The sequence below is a fragment of the Oreochromis aureus genome, linkage group 13 (assembly GCF_013358895.1).
Source record: "Oreochromis aureus strain Israel breed Guangdong linkage group 13, ZZ_aureus, whole genome shotgun sequence".
Classification (NCBI taxonomy): Eukaryota; Metazoa; Chordata; class Actinopteri; order Cichliformes; family Cichlidae; genus Oreochromis; species Oreochromis aureus.
Genome location: NC_052954.1, coordinates 11,045,190 through 11,064,500, shown reverse-complemented (window position 1 = coordinate 11,064,500; position 19,311 = coordinate 11,045,190). Strand labels below are relative to the sequence as shown.

The 19,311-nt window shown below is 39.5% G+C and overlaps 1 protein-coding gene across 2 annotated transcripts in view; it reads left to right on the top strand.

Moving 5' to 3' along the window:
* Positions 1-467: 467 nt before the first annotated feature.
* zmp:0000000755 (phosphofurin acidic cluster sorting protein 2) overlaps positions 468-19,311 on the top strand; it is a 46,399-nt gene continuing 27,555 nt past the window's right edge. The window contains exons 1-2 of one of the 2 annotated variants that reach the window (XM_031737552.2): positions 468-802; positions 18,584-18,671. In XM_031737552.2, the coding sequence (XP_031593412.1) occupies positions 591-802; positions 18,584-18,671 (300 nt within the window). In that variant the 5' untranslated portion in view covers positions 468-590. The remainder of the gene's footprint in view (positions 803-18,583; positions 18,672-19,311) is intronic. The other variant, XM_031737554.2, reaches the window with a different exon arrangement.

Here is a 19,311-nt window from a genome sequence, read left to right as displayed (position 1 = left end):
TGAAAATAAAAATAAAAAACAAGCCTAATCAGTTTTGGTGGTATTTAGGCTGTCACGTGCTTGGTTAAGATTCCGTAGATATTAAATCAGGTAAAAGGCTGTTACCTAGCTGAATGTTTATTTTGATCTTTATTTTACTCATTATTTGCAGTTTTTCGAAAATGTCAAAAAAAAAAATAGATAAAGGACAGTAAAGAACTGGATTAAATGATAGGATAAAAAGACTAAAAAGTGCAGGCTGAACCTGTAATGTAGGCCAGCACTGTTACCCAGCTAAATGGAAACACTAATTAAATTTCACCTAAAACAAGGCCAGAGATAGATTAGTATTTTTCCTCACTAGAATATTTTTTTTAATGTGTCTGTCGTGTGTATGCTAAATTTCAGTTTAATAGTAAGAATGTCCCACCCTGGACGCAGCGACGTGCTCTATCAGTGGTGACAGGCCCCGCCCCGACTATCAGCATCTCCAGTCAGTGGGGAGCAGCTGGGAGTCAGTGTGGAGGAGCAGGAGCAGGCAGCAACGGAGTTCAGCGGCTCCCGCGTTCGTCCGACACTTAGCTAGGGCTGCTCCCCAAGCAGTGGTGGTGATGATGGCGGCGGCTGTAGAGAGAGGGGGCGTCCGTGCCGCTTTCCTGAACCCGAGCAGCGGTGGCGGTGGTGGACCAGCGCCGACGAGCCTCCCGACCGGAGCGTTGGCCGGGGCTGTGGTCCTAGGCTCGGGCTCCGGCAGCATGCCTGTACCCATGAACCTTTTTGCGACCTGGGAGATAGACCGATCATCTCCAAGCTGCGTCCCGAGGTAACGTTAACATTGGCATGTTAGCGTGAAAATACCACAAATCACAATGTTTGCAAACCTCCATATCGCTTAATAAATCTTTGGCTAACGTTTGCTTTAACAACGCCCTCGCTGAGTGGAACGTTAGGCAGGACGGACGAGTTGCCTCACATTTCCAAAACACAGTTGGGGAGCTAACTAGCAAGGTGGCTAATGCTAAAGCTACCTAGCAAATGTTTTGGAGTTACTATAATGTTTTGTGCTAAATGCACATTTGTTTTGCCACGTTAAGGTGCAGTGGGCCAAAAGTACCGATGTTAAAATTTCCAATTGTATCTTAATAGCTTAGACGAATTAACAAGCCTGTAATAATTTATTAACACTCGGTGTTTCTAATGTATTTCGACCGTTATAACTGGCTAACAAAAGTTCAGCTAACCAGTTCATCTGTTAGACGGATTCTACTAGGTTTCCTTTATGTTCTTTGTATGGTGATGAAGCTTTGCACATAATAAATGTCCGGATAGGCCTGTAGTTGATTAGGTATAAGGAATGCTTGCCACCCAATAGCGACATAACTATCTATAAATACAGTGGCATGGATGCCGTTCGTCTCATAAGCAACAGACATCCTTTTTATCCTTTGCAGCCCTATGTGTCATGAGCTGCCTGAGCAAACGAGCAGTTCTGCAGCTGCCTGGCGATTTGAAATTCCCAGAATTTTTAAGTTCTTATGCTGTGGGTTGTGTTGTGATTACGTCTCTATAGATCGGAGTCGACTACCCCGTCATAGACAGCAATAAACAATCACAAACAAAGCGGCTCACAGTAATGACGAAGCAGCGGATATGACAAGAAATTAAATACTTTTGATTGTTTAATTTTATTGTTTTACTGTTGTGTTATCGGTTATCTTCTGCGACACTTTGCGTTAGTATTCTTCAGCAGTGAGCAGGCATTGCTGCCACCTGACCAGATCCCTCTCGGGAGCTGTGGGCACATTAATCAGCTTTGACCTAGATCTGCTCCACTCATTGGGATAGAAGTGGGCTTGGAGGGGAGGGTTTCCTCTACAGTCAATGTGCCGTATGTGTGTATATGTGCCCGTGTCTCTATAGTGCCTGCATGAGCATGTATGTACGAACGGAATCATTGCATGTGGGAAAATTCCTGATCTTTCAGATCCCTGTGTGAATGTTGAATATTGTTCTGTTTGGCTGTTTGGATGTTCAAACGATTTAAAGCCAGCTGGAATGAGAATGAATCGTCTTTGAAGTGACAGCACTGCTTTCAGATTCAACAGCTCCCTGCCCTTTTTCATTGTAGTCCTGTTTCTGAAAATGTGATTTCACTATTTATTTAGTTGCTGGACGGGCCACAGCAAATCCTGCACTGTGACTAATGCCTGACATTATTTTGGATAGTTGTATCTGTTAAGTTTTAAGACTGGATTGCAGAAAAAGCACACAGCATATCGGTGCATTCATACAACACGCCATACTCGATACGTTGATTTCCCACGTCTGTCATTACACTGTTCTCTGAAGTGGATGATGTGCAAGGCACTGTATCCAAGATGAATATGGGTGAGGATCACAATGAATTATTAATGAGGCTTACAATGAAGGTACACTGTTACTCGACCCACAGCTTTCTTGTTGATGAATGGGATACTTTGTTAGATCTGATATGTATGGAGAAGAACTTATCAGGCATATTAATTCATGACACAATTATTTATTCAGCCTGAAAAGTCTTTTTGTAATTATTGTTACATGCGGTGGCTTTGAGGTATAGTGCTCACAGGCTATTCTTCCTTATGTGCTTTCTGACCGTTTATTGTAAGCTAGTGTGAAAAGTCCTGTATGAAGCCCAACCCAAGGCTTGTTTTGGGGATTCTGCCTTGGCATTCTTTCAGGGGTTGGGCCATGTTGTGTGCAGCTGTTTGCTCTTCGACTGGCCTTTAGCAAATGTGGGTGTCCAGCTAAGTGGCACGGTTTCAGATGAGGCCACGGGGCTGTTACCAGCTGAGTGTTTTTTTTATTGTGGTACTCCAAAACATCACACACAGCTGTTGTTTGCTAATAATTACAAAATGGTAAATAATCCTAAGCCCTTCAGCTCTATTGAAAGCCATTCTCAGGAAAGCATGTTTTTGTCACAATGGAAAACATGTTGTTAGCTTTTATATGCTATTGTATTAGCACAGATTTATGGTTTCTAACTGTGGAGCTGGATGAAACAAAATTCATATTTTAGAATCTTGCGCTTGTTAAATTCTGGGTATATCCAAATGCAAATAGAGTTTTATTGCAGTGCACCATACAGTATTCTGGCTCCTACCTGTCGGACGTAGTGTTGTGACAGCTCCATCCTTAACAGGCCTGTTGGAACAGTAAGAGAAGCATTGTTTTGATTCCAGCATTGCCATGCCTGCCAGTCTGCCACCCTCCAGTGAAATACAGCGTGCTGTTCGTATTCCTGGTTATTTCATATAAGCTGATATTTTTTTCCCTTGTTTTTCTTGTTTTTATAATTGTTGCAAAAATCAGTGGAGGGGGGAAGTGCAGAAGTCTAACCTGTTTTCCCTTAAGTTTTTTCCCCTCTTAAAAGAATAGATAACTGCTTTGGTGATGTTGCAGATTTACCAAAGACAGCTGAGGGACATATTACCCACATTATTCATCTTCATGTAACCTGCTTACTGGACATATTTAAGTGTCTCATTGATATTTTGGGAAATTGTGCTGAATATAAAGTTATGCATGTAAAACTAAGCTTTTAAAAAACTGGGGTATTTTTGTACTAGAGTAAATTTAAAAAGAATTTAGTCAGTGCTCTGCATGGTGGATGATGTGCTTTCTTAGCTGTTTTGACCCTAACAGTTTTGGTGGAGTGGTTTTATTTTTACCAGTATCCTTTCCCCTTTATTTAAGCATACAAGAATAATAAAGAAACAGGTGTAGCTGCGGTTACACAGCAGAACTAAAGAAGTCTAGTAGCCTGTTCAAAAATCCAGCTGAGTTGTCTACAGGCAAGCAATTTGTTGAGGTAATGATGTGGTATTTGCAGGAATGGCACTAATGTGACGGTCAAAATGTGGTCCTGTGTTTATCTTATTTTGATAAAGAATTTTCAGCAGGATGAGAGCATTGGCTTCTTGCCAAGTTCAAAATAGAGGACTTTATCAGTGCAGATGTTTATGAAAAAACCCTAAAAGACCTGAAAATATACTACCTGAGACTAAACCGAGCCCAGACATTATTTGAAAAGTGGCTACACATGAACAAGCAGCATGCTAATGTGTCCATAAAAGCTCTCCAACCTCCAATGTGTCCAAAGTTTTAGGTGCATTATGAAGCTATAACTAACTTACTTTCAAGCTGACAATTTGTTGGCTTTCAGAGTAAACATCATCCTCATTGGGTTGCTAAATGGAAAATGTTTTGTAGATCTGAAAATGTTTGAGTGCCCTTGATTTTCTTTTTTAAATTCTCTCCGTATAAAGATCTCTCTATTACATTTCTCTGGACTCAGAAGTGAATACATCTCAGTTGGCTCACAAGCTACGAAAAAACGTCTTCCTCTTCCCGTCTGATGTTTATCTCTGCCGAGTAGTACGTCCTTCTTTCTGTCTGTGTGATTCATGTGAGTCCCAAGATGGCTTTACTCTCTCATGAGTGGCAGAGCCTTATCTTGATAGTAATTGAGTGTACTTTGCAGACTCTGGTCAGATGTTTGTATCTTCTGCCTCAATCTGTAGTGTATCAAACAGATTTATGTTGTGTATGGCAGATATAGATGATAAACAAAAACAAACCCAGGCACAAGGAGAGCAACATTATTGTGTCATATTTGTTCTGGGTCAGCAGAGATGAAGCCATCAGAAAGACATTTTATACTTATCCCTTATGCCCTTATGCTGTGATGCATAAGGGATATGTAAAAATATCCCTTATGCATCCCAGCATAACCGTTAGCGTGCAGTTTTTAGTATCATCCATGGCTTTAATCTCTTAGATTTATTTTCCAGTTTTCTGTAAATTCAGTGATTAACCCTTTGTTGAAACCATTAAATATGGATACAAGTAAAGAACGCCTGACTGTCAGATAATATGATCTTAATTCACCCTTTCACCTCCTCAATAAGTCTTTCATCTCAAGGCATGGGTATTGTTTCTCTTAGCAGGGGAGCTGCTGTAATCTGATTTCATAACAGGAAAAGAGGACCTAGTAATCTCATGCTGCACACACACTGTCTGCTTAATCCTCTGCTTCCTTTTGGAATCATATACATCAGCTAGCTCCTGTGCTCTCAGGATTGTGACACAGTCGCCACATCTGTTTGTACCATGTTTACAATCTTTGTTTGACACCTGATGCTAAATGTTCATATTTGATACAGTATTTTAAATGCTGTAAATGAAGCAAGCTTTTAGGCTGTAGAATCATCCCCAAAGAGCATGTTGTTGATGCACTGTTACAGAAGCAACATTTGACTTCATGGCCCGATACTTGGCAAGATGCCCATGCAAAATATAAACAACTCGGAACAAAGGTGCATTTAGAGGGATGACAGCTCTATTTTTAAAGCAGATACTGAAAGTAACAATATGGAAAGTACCCTAACCCTAACCCTACCATTTACCATTAACAATATTGCTAATATAACTGGATCATGACGTTTTTATTTTTCTTGTTAGAGAAATAAGAATACATAATGTGGCCTTCTTTTAAGACATGTTTCATATTTTAGTCACATTAATAGTTAAACTAGTTCCCTTTTGTTTTATCATGTCTTCAAATAAGATTTCAACTTGGCTCCATGCTGGCCATGCTGTTCACACACTTTGCTGACAGTAGACCAATCAGCACCTTCACGCCCCTCTTTTTCGTGCTTACTCCCACTGCTTGATATGTGTCAAAATTCTCTTGGTTTCCTTCCCTGCTTTCCTGGAGGAGGAGGAATTTCCTTGGGAAACATTCCACATTCCTGGCAACTAGAGAGCTGCTGGTGCAACTGAAATCAGCCTCTTTCAGTCTGGTTTTAGTACCCTTCTCCCTTCTGTTGTTGACTAACAACCTGCTCTCTGGAACGGAGCCAGGATTTGAGCTGTGGATTGTCCACTCTATTGAAAAGTTTTGCTGAACTGGCCCTGAGCTTTATGGTGATCAGGCATGCACTGAATGCTCATGTTGAATGTCTCACAAAGGGAAGAAAGGTTTGTTCCCCCCGCGTGGACCTCAGTATGGGAGCGAGGCCAGATTCTTCTGTGGGCGGATACTGGGGTCTCTGCTAGTGAAGAGATCCAGCTTCCTGAGCCAGCAAGCGAGGCGAGGAAAGTGTCCTCTGATACAGGGAGTATCCTGTCAAAATAAGCACACTGGGGACAGCGTCTCTCAACTCATATTTTCTCTCTTGTTCTTGAGCTGTTTATTTCCCACCTCTCCCAGTGAGGCATTTCCTGAGCTGTATATGCCAGCAGCAACACAGACACCATTATTTCAGACACAAAACATTTATGATGTTGATGAATGAGAAAACATGACAGACCGTTTTAAAACATGAAGATTTGTCATCATGGCAGTCTGAAATCCTGTACTACATTTCTAGCAGAGTCTTCTCTTGTAAACAAACACAGGCTGGCTGTGCAGTTATATTTATCCTTAGTAAAATCACTTTACCTCACACAACTGTCAGCCATACTCAAAGAACTTTTCTTTCATCTTACTGAGTCTCATAAATAGAAGATTTTATCCTTGCTTTGGCTAACAGCCCCAGAAAAGAATCAGCATCTTTGCCTTTTCTGTCTGGATGAGGACATAAAAGTCCCTGGAGTGACAACTCTCCGATAACATGGAGCTGGATGCCCTGCTTGCTTGTCTAATCACAGATTAAGGAGGCTGAACTGTCTGGATTCCAGTTTCTGTCCATGCGCCTTTGATCAGTTGACCCACACTGCAGTGATGCCACCTTCTCTTTTTCTTTGCATTAAATTCAAGCAGCTTTATCTTAACAAAGAATTAAGTTAGATCTGCACTGGGGTGAAATTAAATTAAATATGAATACTTACTTGGTTAAGGACAAAAAATTGAATGTTACTGTTTTAAATCTAGGTGCCGCAAAGCATTGCACATGGGAATTTTGCATTACATAGTCTAAGATTAATATTAAAAAGATGGAGCATTAACATAGATCCAACATCTACCATCTTCATCTCACAAACTGCATTAATTAACAATTCACATGCTTATCTTAGCTGTGGAAAAATGACTGTGTGCTTGTTACTTGGCAGCAAACAGCGTCAGCCTAATTGGCCTCACCTCTCTATTTTTACTCACCTTGCCATCACTGGTGTTAAAATTACTGCTGAACTGATACAAAGGAAAAACATGATCTGTGTGCAGAATCTCTGAAGAAGCTGGAGCATGGATACAGTTATTCCATTAGTCATTTGGATGTATAAAATGTGGGGTGGGGTTGTGTCAGGTTTTTAATCACTTTAGGGGGAAAAGTGAACTATTTGCTGATGCTGACCGTTGTATAGTTGTTTGCACAATTCCCAGTTCAGTGTCCTGATCATTTTTCTTTCTTGAAAGTCTTGTCTACTTTGCAGAAAATGGTACGAGTCAGTGCAGGTTTGGAAGGGTGTTTTTGTCAGCTGAAGTCCTTCTAGCATCATTAGTAATGACAACAGGCAAACCTTGCTTCGTCAGGCAATATTTTCTATACTTGATTTATCATACTGCCATATCTGGTTCAGTTACCATAGAGCTCAATACAGACGCGAAGCATCAGTAGGACCTGAATAAAGCCAATTTCTTCTTGTTTCTTTTCTTGGGAAGCTGAGGGTGTTTCTAAATTCCCAGATCATTAATGAGAGCAGACAGATTCGGTGTGGTGGATGCAAGAATTAAAGGGCAGACCTAATCCTGTCTGATGCTCAGCAGAGGCACCATATGTCAGTATTAAATATGTATAGTAAAGCTGCACTGATCCTTTAGATGAAATGTCAGCAATGCTTAAATGTAACTGAAAAATATCATCAAGTTCATTCAGTTTCAATGTCGTGTCATTACATTGGAGATAGGAGCAGCCATATACATCTTTGCTGGCTAGGTTTTACAGCTTTGAAAATTGATTCTGCTTATTCATATTCATATTAAAGGTGGTAGATTGTCAGGCTGCATTAAACAGGACTAGGGACTTCAGATTTCCTGTACAATATCATGAAAACTCAGCTGGGGTCTATTCTGACGTGGAGCGATGGATGTGTCAAAGCTCCCGGGGTCAACGCAGCGGTCTGGCTGGCTTTCCCTTGCCAGCCCTTTCATTGCACTTTCATCTTTTCACAATGCAGCCCATTCATCATGGCTTTTAAAGATGAATCATTGGTGGTTTTTTAAAAAGGTTTATATAAGCTCAGTGTGCTATAAATCCTAGTCTCCTACAGGCTGTGTACATTTTAATATATTCATGCTGTTTAATGCCATTCCAAACATTTCTTAGCATGTATAGCTATAGAATAAGATTTGCATTATACTTCTTTGTGGATGTGCACATGGACTGCTTTAGTCACCAGGAATCTATTGTCATCCTTATACTACTTTCTATTTGGCTTTGAGGGCACATGCTCACTTGGTGTCCTTGTTAGTATAGTAGCAGTCATGACAAATTGGAGGGGTACAGGAAGATCCTTATGGAGCCTTGTGTACATTCACTGATCCACTCTAGCATCAGAAAGTGATACTTATATAATGAATAAAATGATATTCAGTAATATTGTGTTTTACAATTATCAAATAATTGATAATACAATTATCTCTGGCAACAAATAACTGTCCCAGATTTAGAGGAAACTGGCCTAATGTTAGCAGTGTGCCCTGCCTTCTTTTTTTAATTTAAATCCTCCATTGAGTTTTTTCAATATTTTGTTTCTTCTTTAAAAAAAAAAAAAAACCTTGAATTTTCCTGGTCACTAGGCTGGACAGAAAGAGTGGAAAAAGGCTTCGCTACTAAGCGTGTGATCGAACCAATAGAACACTTGCAAAAGAATATTTCTGGCAGGAATACCATTCACCTTTAATAGGATTTTAAAATTTAGCCACAACATTGTCAGTGGCAGTTACCATTCACCCGTATCTATTGGAGTAGGGAATGAAGAGTCACTTGGAAGCTATTGGATAAAGCAGACAGGAACTTAAAAACACTTTTACCTTTATTAAAATAATCTATTATCAGTATCATCTGCATGCTAGCAAGATACTGTCTTCCTTGTTATATTCTGTTATGATGTGCTGATGATCTGGTCAAGGTATCTTTGGATCTGATATTGCCTGTAAACATGCCATGTCTGATCTTGTCTTGTCTTGCATTTCCTCTACAAACATCGGGTTGCTGACCTCACCAGTATGTGTTCAGGGCAGAGACAAAAGAGCTGTTTACCACTGCAGAAACACAACAAAGGATGGCAACTATTTACTGAGCTCCTGAAAACTACTGTCAGATCACTGAGGTGTCACTGCAACATGGAGTTGTATTTTTAATTAGTATTAAAGAGGCTGGAGAGTTGAATAAGAAGCTAAAGTAGCCTGAAAGATCCCACTGGGAGTGTCTGCAACTGAAAGCTTTTGTTTCAAGGATTCATACTTGTTGACTCACAAATCATGTTACTGGGTTGTGTTAACCCAGTTTAGGACCAGTTTGGTAATTTGGTAGATTTCCAGTACAACTGGGAAAAGTGCTTTCTCATCATGTGGTTTACTGGATGGTAAAATATAGGGCCAGGTTAGATGTAAGCATGCATTTCCTCTTGTCATTTAACAGCAAGCTTTGCATTTTTTGACTTGCCTCTAACAATGGTTTTCCCTTTGACCCATATTTATATCAGCCAGGAATATACAACTTGCTACCCGTCATTTTCAGAGGAGTCTACCAGAATGTCCTCACAACAAGCACATACTGCTTAAACCTCTGATTCACACTCCTCAGACATAAATCTTTTTTCATCTGAGTATTTGAGGTAAAGCACTGAAGGCTTAACTCACCAAACTTAAATAAAATCTAGCACTGAGCTGCAGTGTACCACTCACTTGTAAAATACATAAAATGTCCCGATAATCCCGCAGTCATATTGTACCACTGCTCAGGGTAGCCTCATGACCAAGAATGGTCATAAAGGTCTTCATAAAGACCTCATTACAGAGTGTTATGACCAATCCCTCCCCTACCTTTTTTTAATCACATCTGCCAGGGTGCTTTCATACCTGACTGATGAAACCAATGGAAAGTCATGCATCAACTGGCTCTAGAAAGTAAAAGTTCAATTCAGCAGTGACTGAAACTGTGTATTGAATATGAATGCTTCCTAAATGGAAGTATTTCTATTTTGAACAGTATTATTTATAACCTATACACTGTTTGTGGTTTGAATTTGTGTAAGATTTTTTTTAAAGAAGTATTTCCTGTCTCTTGGGGTTTTCCCAGTAGCCATGTTCCTCCAAAAATCCAAGGAAATTGTGCACTTAGCCATAGTTTGTCAAAATATGATTTGTTGAAATAAACTGAGCATGCAGCTGGAGAAGAGAGAAACCAAAGACAGCACCCTGTAGGAAAAGTCTGTGATGTTTCACTTGGAGCTTGATAAATGGAGCCTGTGAATCAGCAGTTGCAATGCTATCAGCACTTCCTATACTGGAGTATGCATCACAACTGAGCAGACCTTGCTTCAGAGTTGAATGTTGGCTTCATGTTATGTTAACAGTTTCCAAAATACATTAATGAACAGTACATAGAAAGATTGAGTTGTTTTAGTTTTCAGACTTATGGCTGTTATGTTTTACTACCATAAAAACTGGGCAGTAGATTTAATCACAACAGGAGTTGACTTGTTCTCTGCAAGTTCAAGTATTTGATATTGAAAAGATTTAAGCATTTGATTGCATTGTAAGGATTCTATCAGACTTAGTGAAGTAACCTCAGAGGGGTATACTATGAAGGTCAAGACAGCCAGAATTACTTTGTGTTAGCTGGCTTGACAAAGCCTAAAATCTCAGTTGGAGATAACAGTTATCAACTTTTCTGTTAACCCAGGCTTTCTGCTTAGGGCCTGTGCACACTCACAAAAAAGGAGTTTCACAGATTATATGAGTCTTCTTACATGAAAAACGATCCCTGTGAGTGCACCAAGCTCCAATCAGGGATGTTTAGTTGAGCAGATGATGGTGATGATGATAAACGTGTGATTAAAATTCTATCAAGATCTTTAAAATAATATAACGCTACGCTGTTGTAAGTAAGATGAGATCAATGCTGCAGAAAAGTGTTTATCTTGAGATTTATGACACCGGGTGGTAAAATAAACATTTAAATTCAAGTTAATTATATTATGGCTGAGTGGACTCTTGGTGCTGTTCTTTATTTCTACGGTGACAGCTGCACATTAGAACTCTGAAGCGTTAAACTGGATACATTTAAACATTATATATTACTGTCGCAGCGCCTAATAAAAGATGTGGGAAGCACTTCAGTTAGTTGGCAGATCAAAGTAAAATTAGTGTTAATGAGGGAGTATTCATGGTGTGTGTTCTATGTTCTAGTAGCTGCAGTTCCAGGGGTGTAAAAGATACTTAGCAGCTGATTAGCCTCAAGTGTAATATGATCAATACATTGTCTGCATCACCATTTGTATACATGCATATTCCTGTGGCAATGCAACAAAAACAGTTTGCACTTCACGCAGTGGTTTTAGAAAGGGAGGGCTTAACAGCCATCCATCCATCCAGAAGAAAAAAAAAAAATCTATAATTCAGTTATAACATGTTGTGGATTTAAAAAAAAAAATGGGTAGAAATGTGGTGCTTCACGATATATGTTCTGCATAACTTAACCAGGTAAAGAGAGACGCTTTTGTGACACAGAAAACTCAGACTTTAATCTTGACATAGCTCACTAAGTCATTAATCTCGCTTTGTAGTACACCCCTCTGTTAAGGGATAAGCTGCCATCTCTGTAATGTCTGACTCAATTCTGGCCTTTTGACATTCAGCAATGTGCGGGTAAAAAATGGACAGACAGCACGGTCCCCCAAAGCCTATGACTGCAGCTTTAAAACCTCTTTGGCACCATACACACCACCCTATGCAGATACAGTCTTATCAAAGAGCTGTTTGCTTCCATTTTTATATTGTTATGGCCACGTGTGTTTTTCCTCACACAAATACTACAGAAATCAGGTTTTACCAGATTAATCGTTTCTCTTGTTCCCTTTGTCTGGTCAAAGCCTCTTCCTGCTCTGTCACTGTGACCATCAGAAGATTTCATTCAGGGAATTAAAGCCCAACCAGCATATGGCCATCTGGCACAAACAACTAGATATTTGGGGGCTAAAATAGCTTTTGCATGCAAGCCTAAGTGCAGGCTAAGCTCTCATGGCACATTCTACTTTTTGAACTTGCTTAAACTGATATATTTGGTCTCATGTATTAGTCCTCATCAATCATAATTTACATTTGTATTTTAAAAATACTCTAGCAACTTTCAAATGTCATATCACACTTAAGTTTACCACTGCTTTGCAGCCTCTATTGCTTTGTTATATTTGTCTAAACTTTAAAAAATGTGAAGTAGAACTTTTATGTGGGTGTGTTGGAGTTTAGATCAGCGAATGCAGGGCTTTGTTTTGTGCTTTTTCACTTTCGATGCAGTTTGATTGAAAGATGATGAATAAAATATTAAAAAGACAGAGAACATAAGTGGTTTGTGGCCCAGACAGACTCAGGAGTTCTGTAAGCAAGCCTTCCAATGAATAGACTTTTCCTTGTTTTTGCTGTAAGTGAATGAAATATTAAGTAGAAGTAGCTTTTATACTAGCGCAACTTTTATTTGGGTTAAGTTATGCAACCAGACATGAAGAAATAATAGTGTTGTTGAGGAATGCAGTGCTGTAGCTTTTCTCTTCAGGGACATAGACTGCAGAGAATTTTGCTTTTTGTCAGTCCCCCATGTATAAGCTGGTACCATATGCAGCCTTCTTAAGAATTTCATGCACTGCATTATGCTCAGGGGTGCTTTATTAGAATGAATGCAACCGCATTTACATCTCAGCCAGAGAATACGTAAAATAATACGTTAAAACCACTAAAAGCATTTTTCCCCCCTTATCTGGAAGCCCCCCAGCACATATCCAGCATAGACTGTCTTTTTCATTGAGCGCTCTGTTACATCACTCATCCTCCATCCACCACTTCCCTCTGCTTTGTGCCACTGACAATTGCTGTGCAGTGATCTGAGGGCATGGAACTGGCAAAACATCAACTAGAATGCTGACCAAGGGATTACAGGATGAATTACAAAAGTGTGTTTTTGTTTAGGCAGCATATAGTTAAATTCAGAGGGTTTGTTTGCCTCCCTTTCAGCACCATGCACATTTGCACATTCATTTATGTAAAGAAGCATGTCCATATTTGCACAATAAACCTTTTGATGGTCCTGTATATGTTTAGATATTTTTTTTGTTCACTGGAAAAAACTGTCCAAATTAGAAACCATTGAAAAGCTACGGGTGTTTGTCATTTCAACTGAGACGAATGTGCATTGGAAAAACGTCAAGAAGCTGAGAACCCAGCTTTAGTCATCCTGCGTAAGCACCGTTATCAAAATAGGGCTTTTATTTTTCTTGGAATTTTGATTACTTTAGCTGCTGGCTCTTTGTAGGCTCTTAAATTTCGAAGTGTTCTTATCACCTGTGACATGCAAATACAGATATCCAGGAATAGTTTGGTGATAGTAACTGCATGTACTCCTAAGGGGCAGTACATCTTGGGCAACTAGTTTTCAAAGATGTTGATGTAGACAGAATGAACGCCGGTTCACGCCAGAAATACACTTAACTGATGTTGTGATGATATATTTTTCTGTAGTAAGCTGATTGTTGCCAGCCTAACAGTGGAACTGCATACATTGGAAATAATAAATACTTTCAGCCCCAAGATTTCCATTAGACATGCACTAATTCCAGTTTTTGTTTTTTTATTTTGAGTGATTCAGTTTTTCTTTCTAAGACGGCATACTCAATCATTCCTGTAGCTTATCTTTAATTGACTGATGACTTAAGTTTAGTAACATTTATCCTTTGATGACTTGCGCTTTAAATCTGCACCAGCCTGAAGGACTATCTATCGCTACCACTCAATTAAATCTGTGAAATCATAGCATTAACTTAAATTTAAGTACAGTATATCTGTCTTTAGCTTACATGTTTTCCATTTCAGAGTTGTGCTATAATCACACCTCAAAACACAGTTGGTGATGGACCATGCCTTTGTGTTGAGCTTCTTTAAGCTTTCCCTGAGTTGAACAGATTGTGTTTGAGTTTAAGCTAATGAATGTTGAACAACAGCTACCTTGACTGAGATTCTTGCAAAAAGAGAGGAGACTTTGGAATGAATTAAGTCTACGCAGAATTCTAAGAATGATCGAAATGAGGAATCAGATTATTGACCAATCATAAGGTGCATGTCCATTTCCAATCTTATAATGGGAAGCTACGGCCCCTGGGGTTCCAGTCTTGAGTTTTAGTTTCTTTTTTTAAATAGCTTTTGAAGTCAGTGAAATATAGAGTGTATGTGACATAAGCAGTCTCCACACAGTCATATAATTTTACTAAAGTGTCAAACTCAAAGAGCTGACTCCAGAGGAACCTGTGTCAGGCCTCCTCGTGAAAGAAAGCCAGCCTGGCTGCAGAGAGTAGATAACAAAAAGAATTATTAGCAGTGCAGAATATGTGTCTGACTGACTGCCACTTTGCTGTCCACCGTTTAATCCACCTCTCAAAATTGATTTTCCTCTGATGTTCATACATCTCTTTGATAAGGGGTGAACCGAAATATTCAGTCTTTAGAGGTAGAGATAGATTGGCTTGACTATGACTCTGCAAATTCTGTTGTTGTTTCCTTATTCTGGGACAGGGTGAAAGGATTATTCTTATGCAAAACTGAACTTTTAAAACTTCAAATGCTTCTTTTACTTCTGTACCTTTATTTGTTATTAGCAGAGAGGAAAGATAAGATGATATGTAAACCCTTCCACAACCCACAATCACAGGGCTCTTATCTGGAACCAAATATTTGGCCACAACTGTTTGAGTGTACTGCCCGATAAGTTGTTTTGTTTGTCCAACACAGATAAAAGTGAAAGGATTCAAGTGTAGCTACAGACAGACCGTCTTTTACAACAGCAACTTCACAGTTTATTTTGCATCCGAGGAAAATTAGAAAAGATTGGTTAAACCTAAAACCAAATACAGCAAAAAGAAAGATTTGATCTATAAGGCACATTTTTTTTCTGCCAGTTCACAGCTTCCCTCTGTCTCATAAGAAGTGTTGATTACATTGGTTTTTATTATTGCAGTAATACAGTTTTAGTTCCATGGTTAGCCCAGAAAAAATTGATGACTGGCAATAAACTACCAGAGAAATGAGGTTGTGTTTATAGTTGGCAAGGTTTCTTGTGTTTGCTCTTTCAGCTACAGAGATTTCCATACAAATCCTTTATCTTTCCTCTGCTTGTCTGAACAGTTCCTTGCTTGTCTGGATAGTTTTACTTGCTTAACACAAATGGAAACATTTGCCACCTCCATAGTTTTGATTTCCTTGATGATATCTGAACGTCGGCTTGATCTAAAAGGCGGAAATGGCCATGCAATCTAATGACCTTGCTTTACTTTAGAGGCAGAAAAGGTTAACAGTTAGTAATGGTGCAGTGAGTGACTTGGGTGCACTAATGGACTTAGATGGAGAAGCATTACTCATGCAGCTGAGTGATGACATACCAGCCGGGCTGAAGCAGCCAAAATGATACCAAAGCCACCACGCTCCAGCAGTTGTGACATCATTTTTGATGTGCCATTTGAAAGGAAGTCATTGGTGAGCTTAAGCGTCCTGTTAGGATTTGTATAGTCTTTACACATAGCACTATTTGAACTTAGCATTCTTAGTCCACTCTTCTCTGTTGAAGGTAAAAATTTACTGTAGGTGATGCAAGGACAGTTGATCAGAGTGTGATGTATGGAGTTTGGATGCCAGGTCAAAACCGTGAGTTCTTGCTTGTGTTTCTTTAGCTGTTTCAGAGCAGTTTGTGTGATGTGACAGGGCTCATTAGTCTACCAGTGAAGGTCACTGCTTTGGTAGATACACAACAAATGTATAAATTCTTTCCCGAAAATTCAACTTTTATCAAATAACTGTCTGAGCAGGTGTCGATGCAACCTTCCAGTCATTTTGTAGGCTGTAATCCCCTCTCAAACTCAGCCTGTAAAGACCTTATAACCAGGATTCTATGTATGTATCACAATGATAACCCAATCAGAAAAGCTTAGCAGGCAGTTTATTGGCTGAACCAGCACAAGCATTGAAATTGGAAGGAATTTCATGGGCTCTTATCAACTGGGAAACAGAAAATATGTCACTTATCTTTCCTTTCCACTGCCTGTTCACAGAACTATTGAATTGGAGACTGTTTTATAAATTCTGCACTCACCCTGCCTTTCCTTATGGATTGATAACACTGTTTTGCTTTGGTCCTATTTGGCACAGAGAGGCGTGCTATGATTCCACCCCAGGGTCTCTCGGGAAATGTGGGAATGTTGGGAAAGAGGAGAAAAAAAAGGAGGATTAATGCAACTTGTGAAGGGCTCCTGCAAGCCCCTATTTTTATGTTGAGCGTGTGCCAGTGTCTACTAAGTGGAAGGGAGACCACACACAAATAGCAGCCCCCCCCCTTCTGTTAATAAAAATCACACACCATCACAATCCTTTCTGAAACTAGTTAAAATGTCCTTGAACAATTGTGTACTACTTATTTTACCACAGTGCTTTTGTGCTACACCTGGTTTGTCACTGAAATCACAGTTTGAGTGGCAAAGTAAACTGGCTCTATGTAGGAGCACAGGGCCAGCCTGGCACCAGGCCACAACAGATGGCCATGAGTTTCACTTACAACACAACACACTGGCAGGCAGGAGCATGATAATACTTCTAAACATAATAACAATAATAATAATAAAAAAATCCCCAGTACCCTAGGTGACCCCCTTCAGCGCCTGAAGCCGTTTTGATTACATGTGAATCAGAGTCTGCAGAGTGAGTGTGTGCGAGGAGAGATAGCTGTGATGGGATAGAGATGTTGTTAAACCATCAGCCCTACTTTCAGTCTCTCTCTCTCCCTCTCTCTCCTTGTGTCCTGACAGAGAGCTATGGCCGACTGATGAGTCATCCTCACAGGAAGGCAAGCTGAATCCGTGCATTACCTAGAAGATTTAACATTTAATTACTCCAACCTCAAATAGATTTGCAACTGTTATTCCAAGGCAGATGAGGTACTTTATGCAGCCAAGTGGACTGTCATCACTAAGTGGGCCTAGAGAGAGTCATCATAGGAACACAGAGTTCCTGACCTGTTCAGATATATTTTTTTAATTCATAACTGAATGTGTATAAATATTTTGGGACACTTGGAAAAACCTCCCTTGGAATTTAGTGGTCTTTATCTCATTTGAAGCTGTATAATAAAATATAGTGTTATTATACAATTTGTTCTTAAAATCGTATTTTAAACTGTTATTTTAATTGTTAAAGCTATCTTTGAGCCTTTAGCAGCAGTAAAAACACAAAAACAAAAAAAACAAACGGTGTTTGTCATCCTCCTGTGTGGAATAATAAACAACCACTCCATTTTTGTCATCTGCAACACCGCATTTTTCTTTGTACTGAACAGTATGAGTCTTTGTGAATCATAGTCGTCTAGCAGGAAGTGCCTGGATGAAGTGAGTATAGCAAAGTGGCTCTTGAAAAAAAATTGAGTGATTGGATAGTTATTTGCTTGATTTGTTTTTCTTTCTTGTCTGCATCTCTGGCTCAAGCTGATCACAATTTAATCCAACAGGGCTGGTGGGAAAAGTGGGTCAGGAGGAAGTTTAGTAAACTTGGCCTGAGAGTTGTTGACTTTTTTGTGGAGTATCTCACTGCAGAGGGAAGTTTTTTTTTGGGGGGCTGGTGTGGGTGAAAGGAAGCAGAATTGTAAAATAGCTGTATAGCCGTGAAAGAGGAAAGGAATTTTGTGTGTGTGTTTGTGTGCATTTTCTTTGTGTGTGTTTGTGTGGGGTTTTTTTTTCTTGTGATTAAACATTATATGTTACTGTATTCGATTGCTTCATTGTACTTCACCCATCCTGGATCACAGCTTAACAGCTCCCACTTAAAAAAAAAAACCAACAAATTTTTCCTCATCTTATTTAATCATAAACACGGCAGTGAATCCCATAAGCCTCTGTGCTCAGCATTTTAATGTGTAGCATCATGCTCAAACAGCATTTGCAGGCTTCACTAATGGTACTTTACTGCTTTGTGGCTTGTCAAAGCATCTGTGCTATGCCATCTTTTAGAAGGAATTTGCCCATTAACCAGACAGTATGAATTGTAAAGCAGCAGCACTTTTGCGTGTCATCTGTTTACAAAAAGGCCATAGATTTTTCCCTAAGAGGACACAAAGCTGAATAGAAGTAGGCTTGAACACTTAGCTTCTTGCTTTGATTTCTGGATATTGTCTATTATTACTGCCATGCATGCAGACCAAGACAAGAGAAGACTGTGGCAGCAGTGAGCACTGTCATGTGGGCTGGGTGTTTTTGTGTTTTGTTTTGTTTTGTTTTTTACTGAGATTCCACATCAAGTAATGAAGGTGCTCCTGTACTTGTGCCTTTACTCTGGTCTTTTTCTAAACCTCTGTTGTTTTCTTTTCCACAGGCTCTGCACCCTCACACTGAAAAAGCTGGTCGTCCTCAAAGAACTGGATAAAGAGCTGAACTCTCTGTCTATAGCCGTCAAAATACAGGTGGGTGGGTTAATCTCCCTAGTGTGATTGGAATAACAGGCTCAGTTGTAAGATAGCGGTGTGTCACCATCTGGAGTCTGTGCTTCACTGCTTCTGAAGTCTTTACTTTATGCTGTTGAATGTAATTGCAAAGCCTAGACACTGAGAAGACAAGCTAGTAATCCTGCTGGTTGATTAAAAAGAAAAAACCTCCCTAGGTGAACAGGAAGCTGTGGTGAGTCACGTGCTCTCAGGTTCCTTAAATGGCAGACTGGCATTACCATGCTAAGCAGTAGCATTAGCACCTTAAGACGGATTGTGTATCTTTCATTGATTGCTTGTGCATGCATGCCTCGCCTAATCTCGGTGTTATTCAACATTTGCGTTCAACATATTGTATGGAGGTTACTTTGTATGTGATTTTACAGGGAGTGCAGAATTATTAGGCAAGTTGTATTTTTGAGGAATAATTTTATTATTGAACAACAACCATGTTCTCAATGAACCCAAAAAACTCATTAATATCAAAGCTGAATGTTTTTGGAAGTAGTTTTTAGTTTGAGCTATTTTAGGGGGATATCTGTGTGTGCAGGTGACTATTACTGTGCATAATTATTAGGCAACTTAACAAAAAACAAATATATACCCATTTCAATTATTT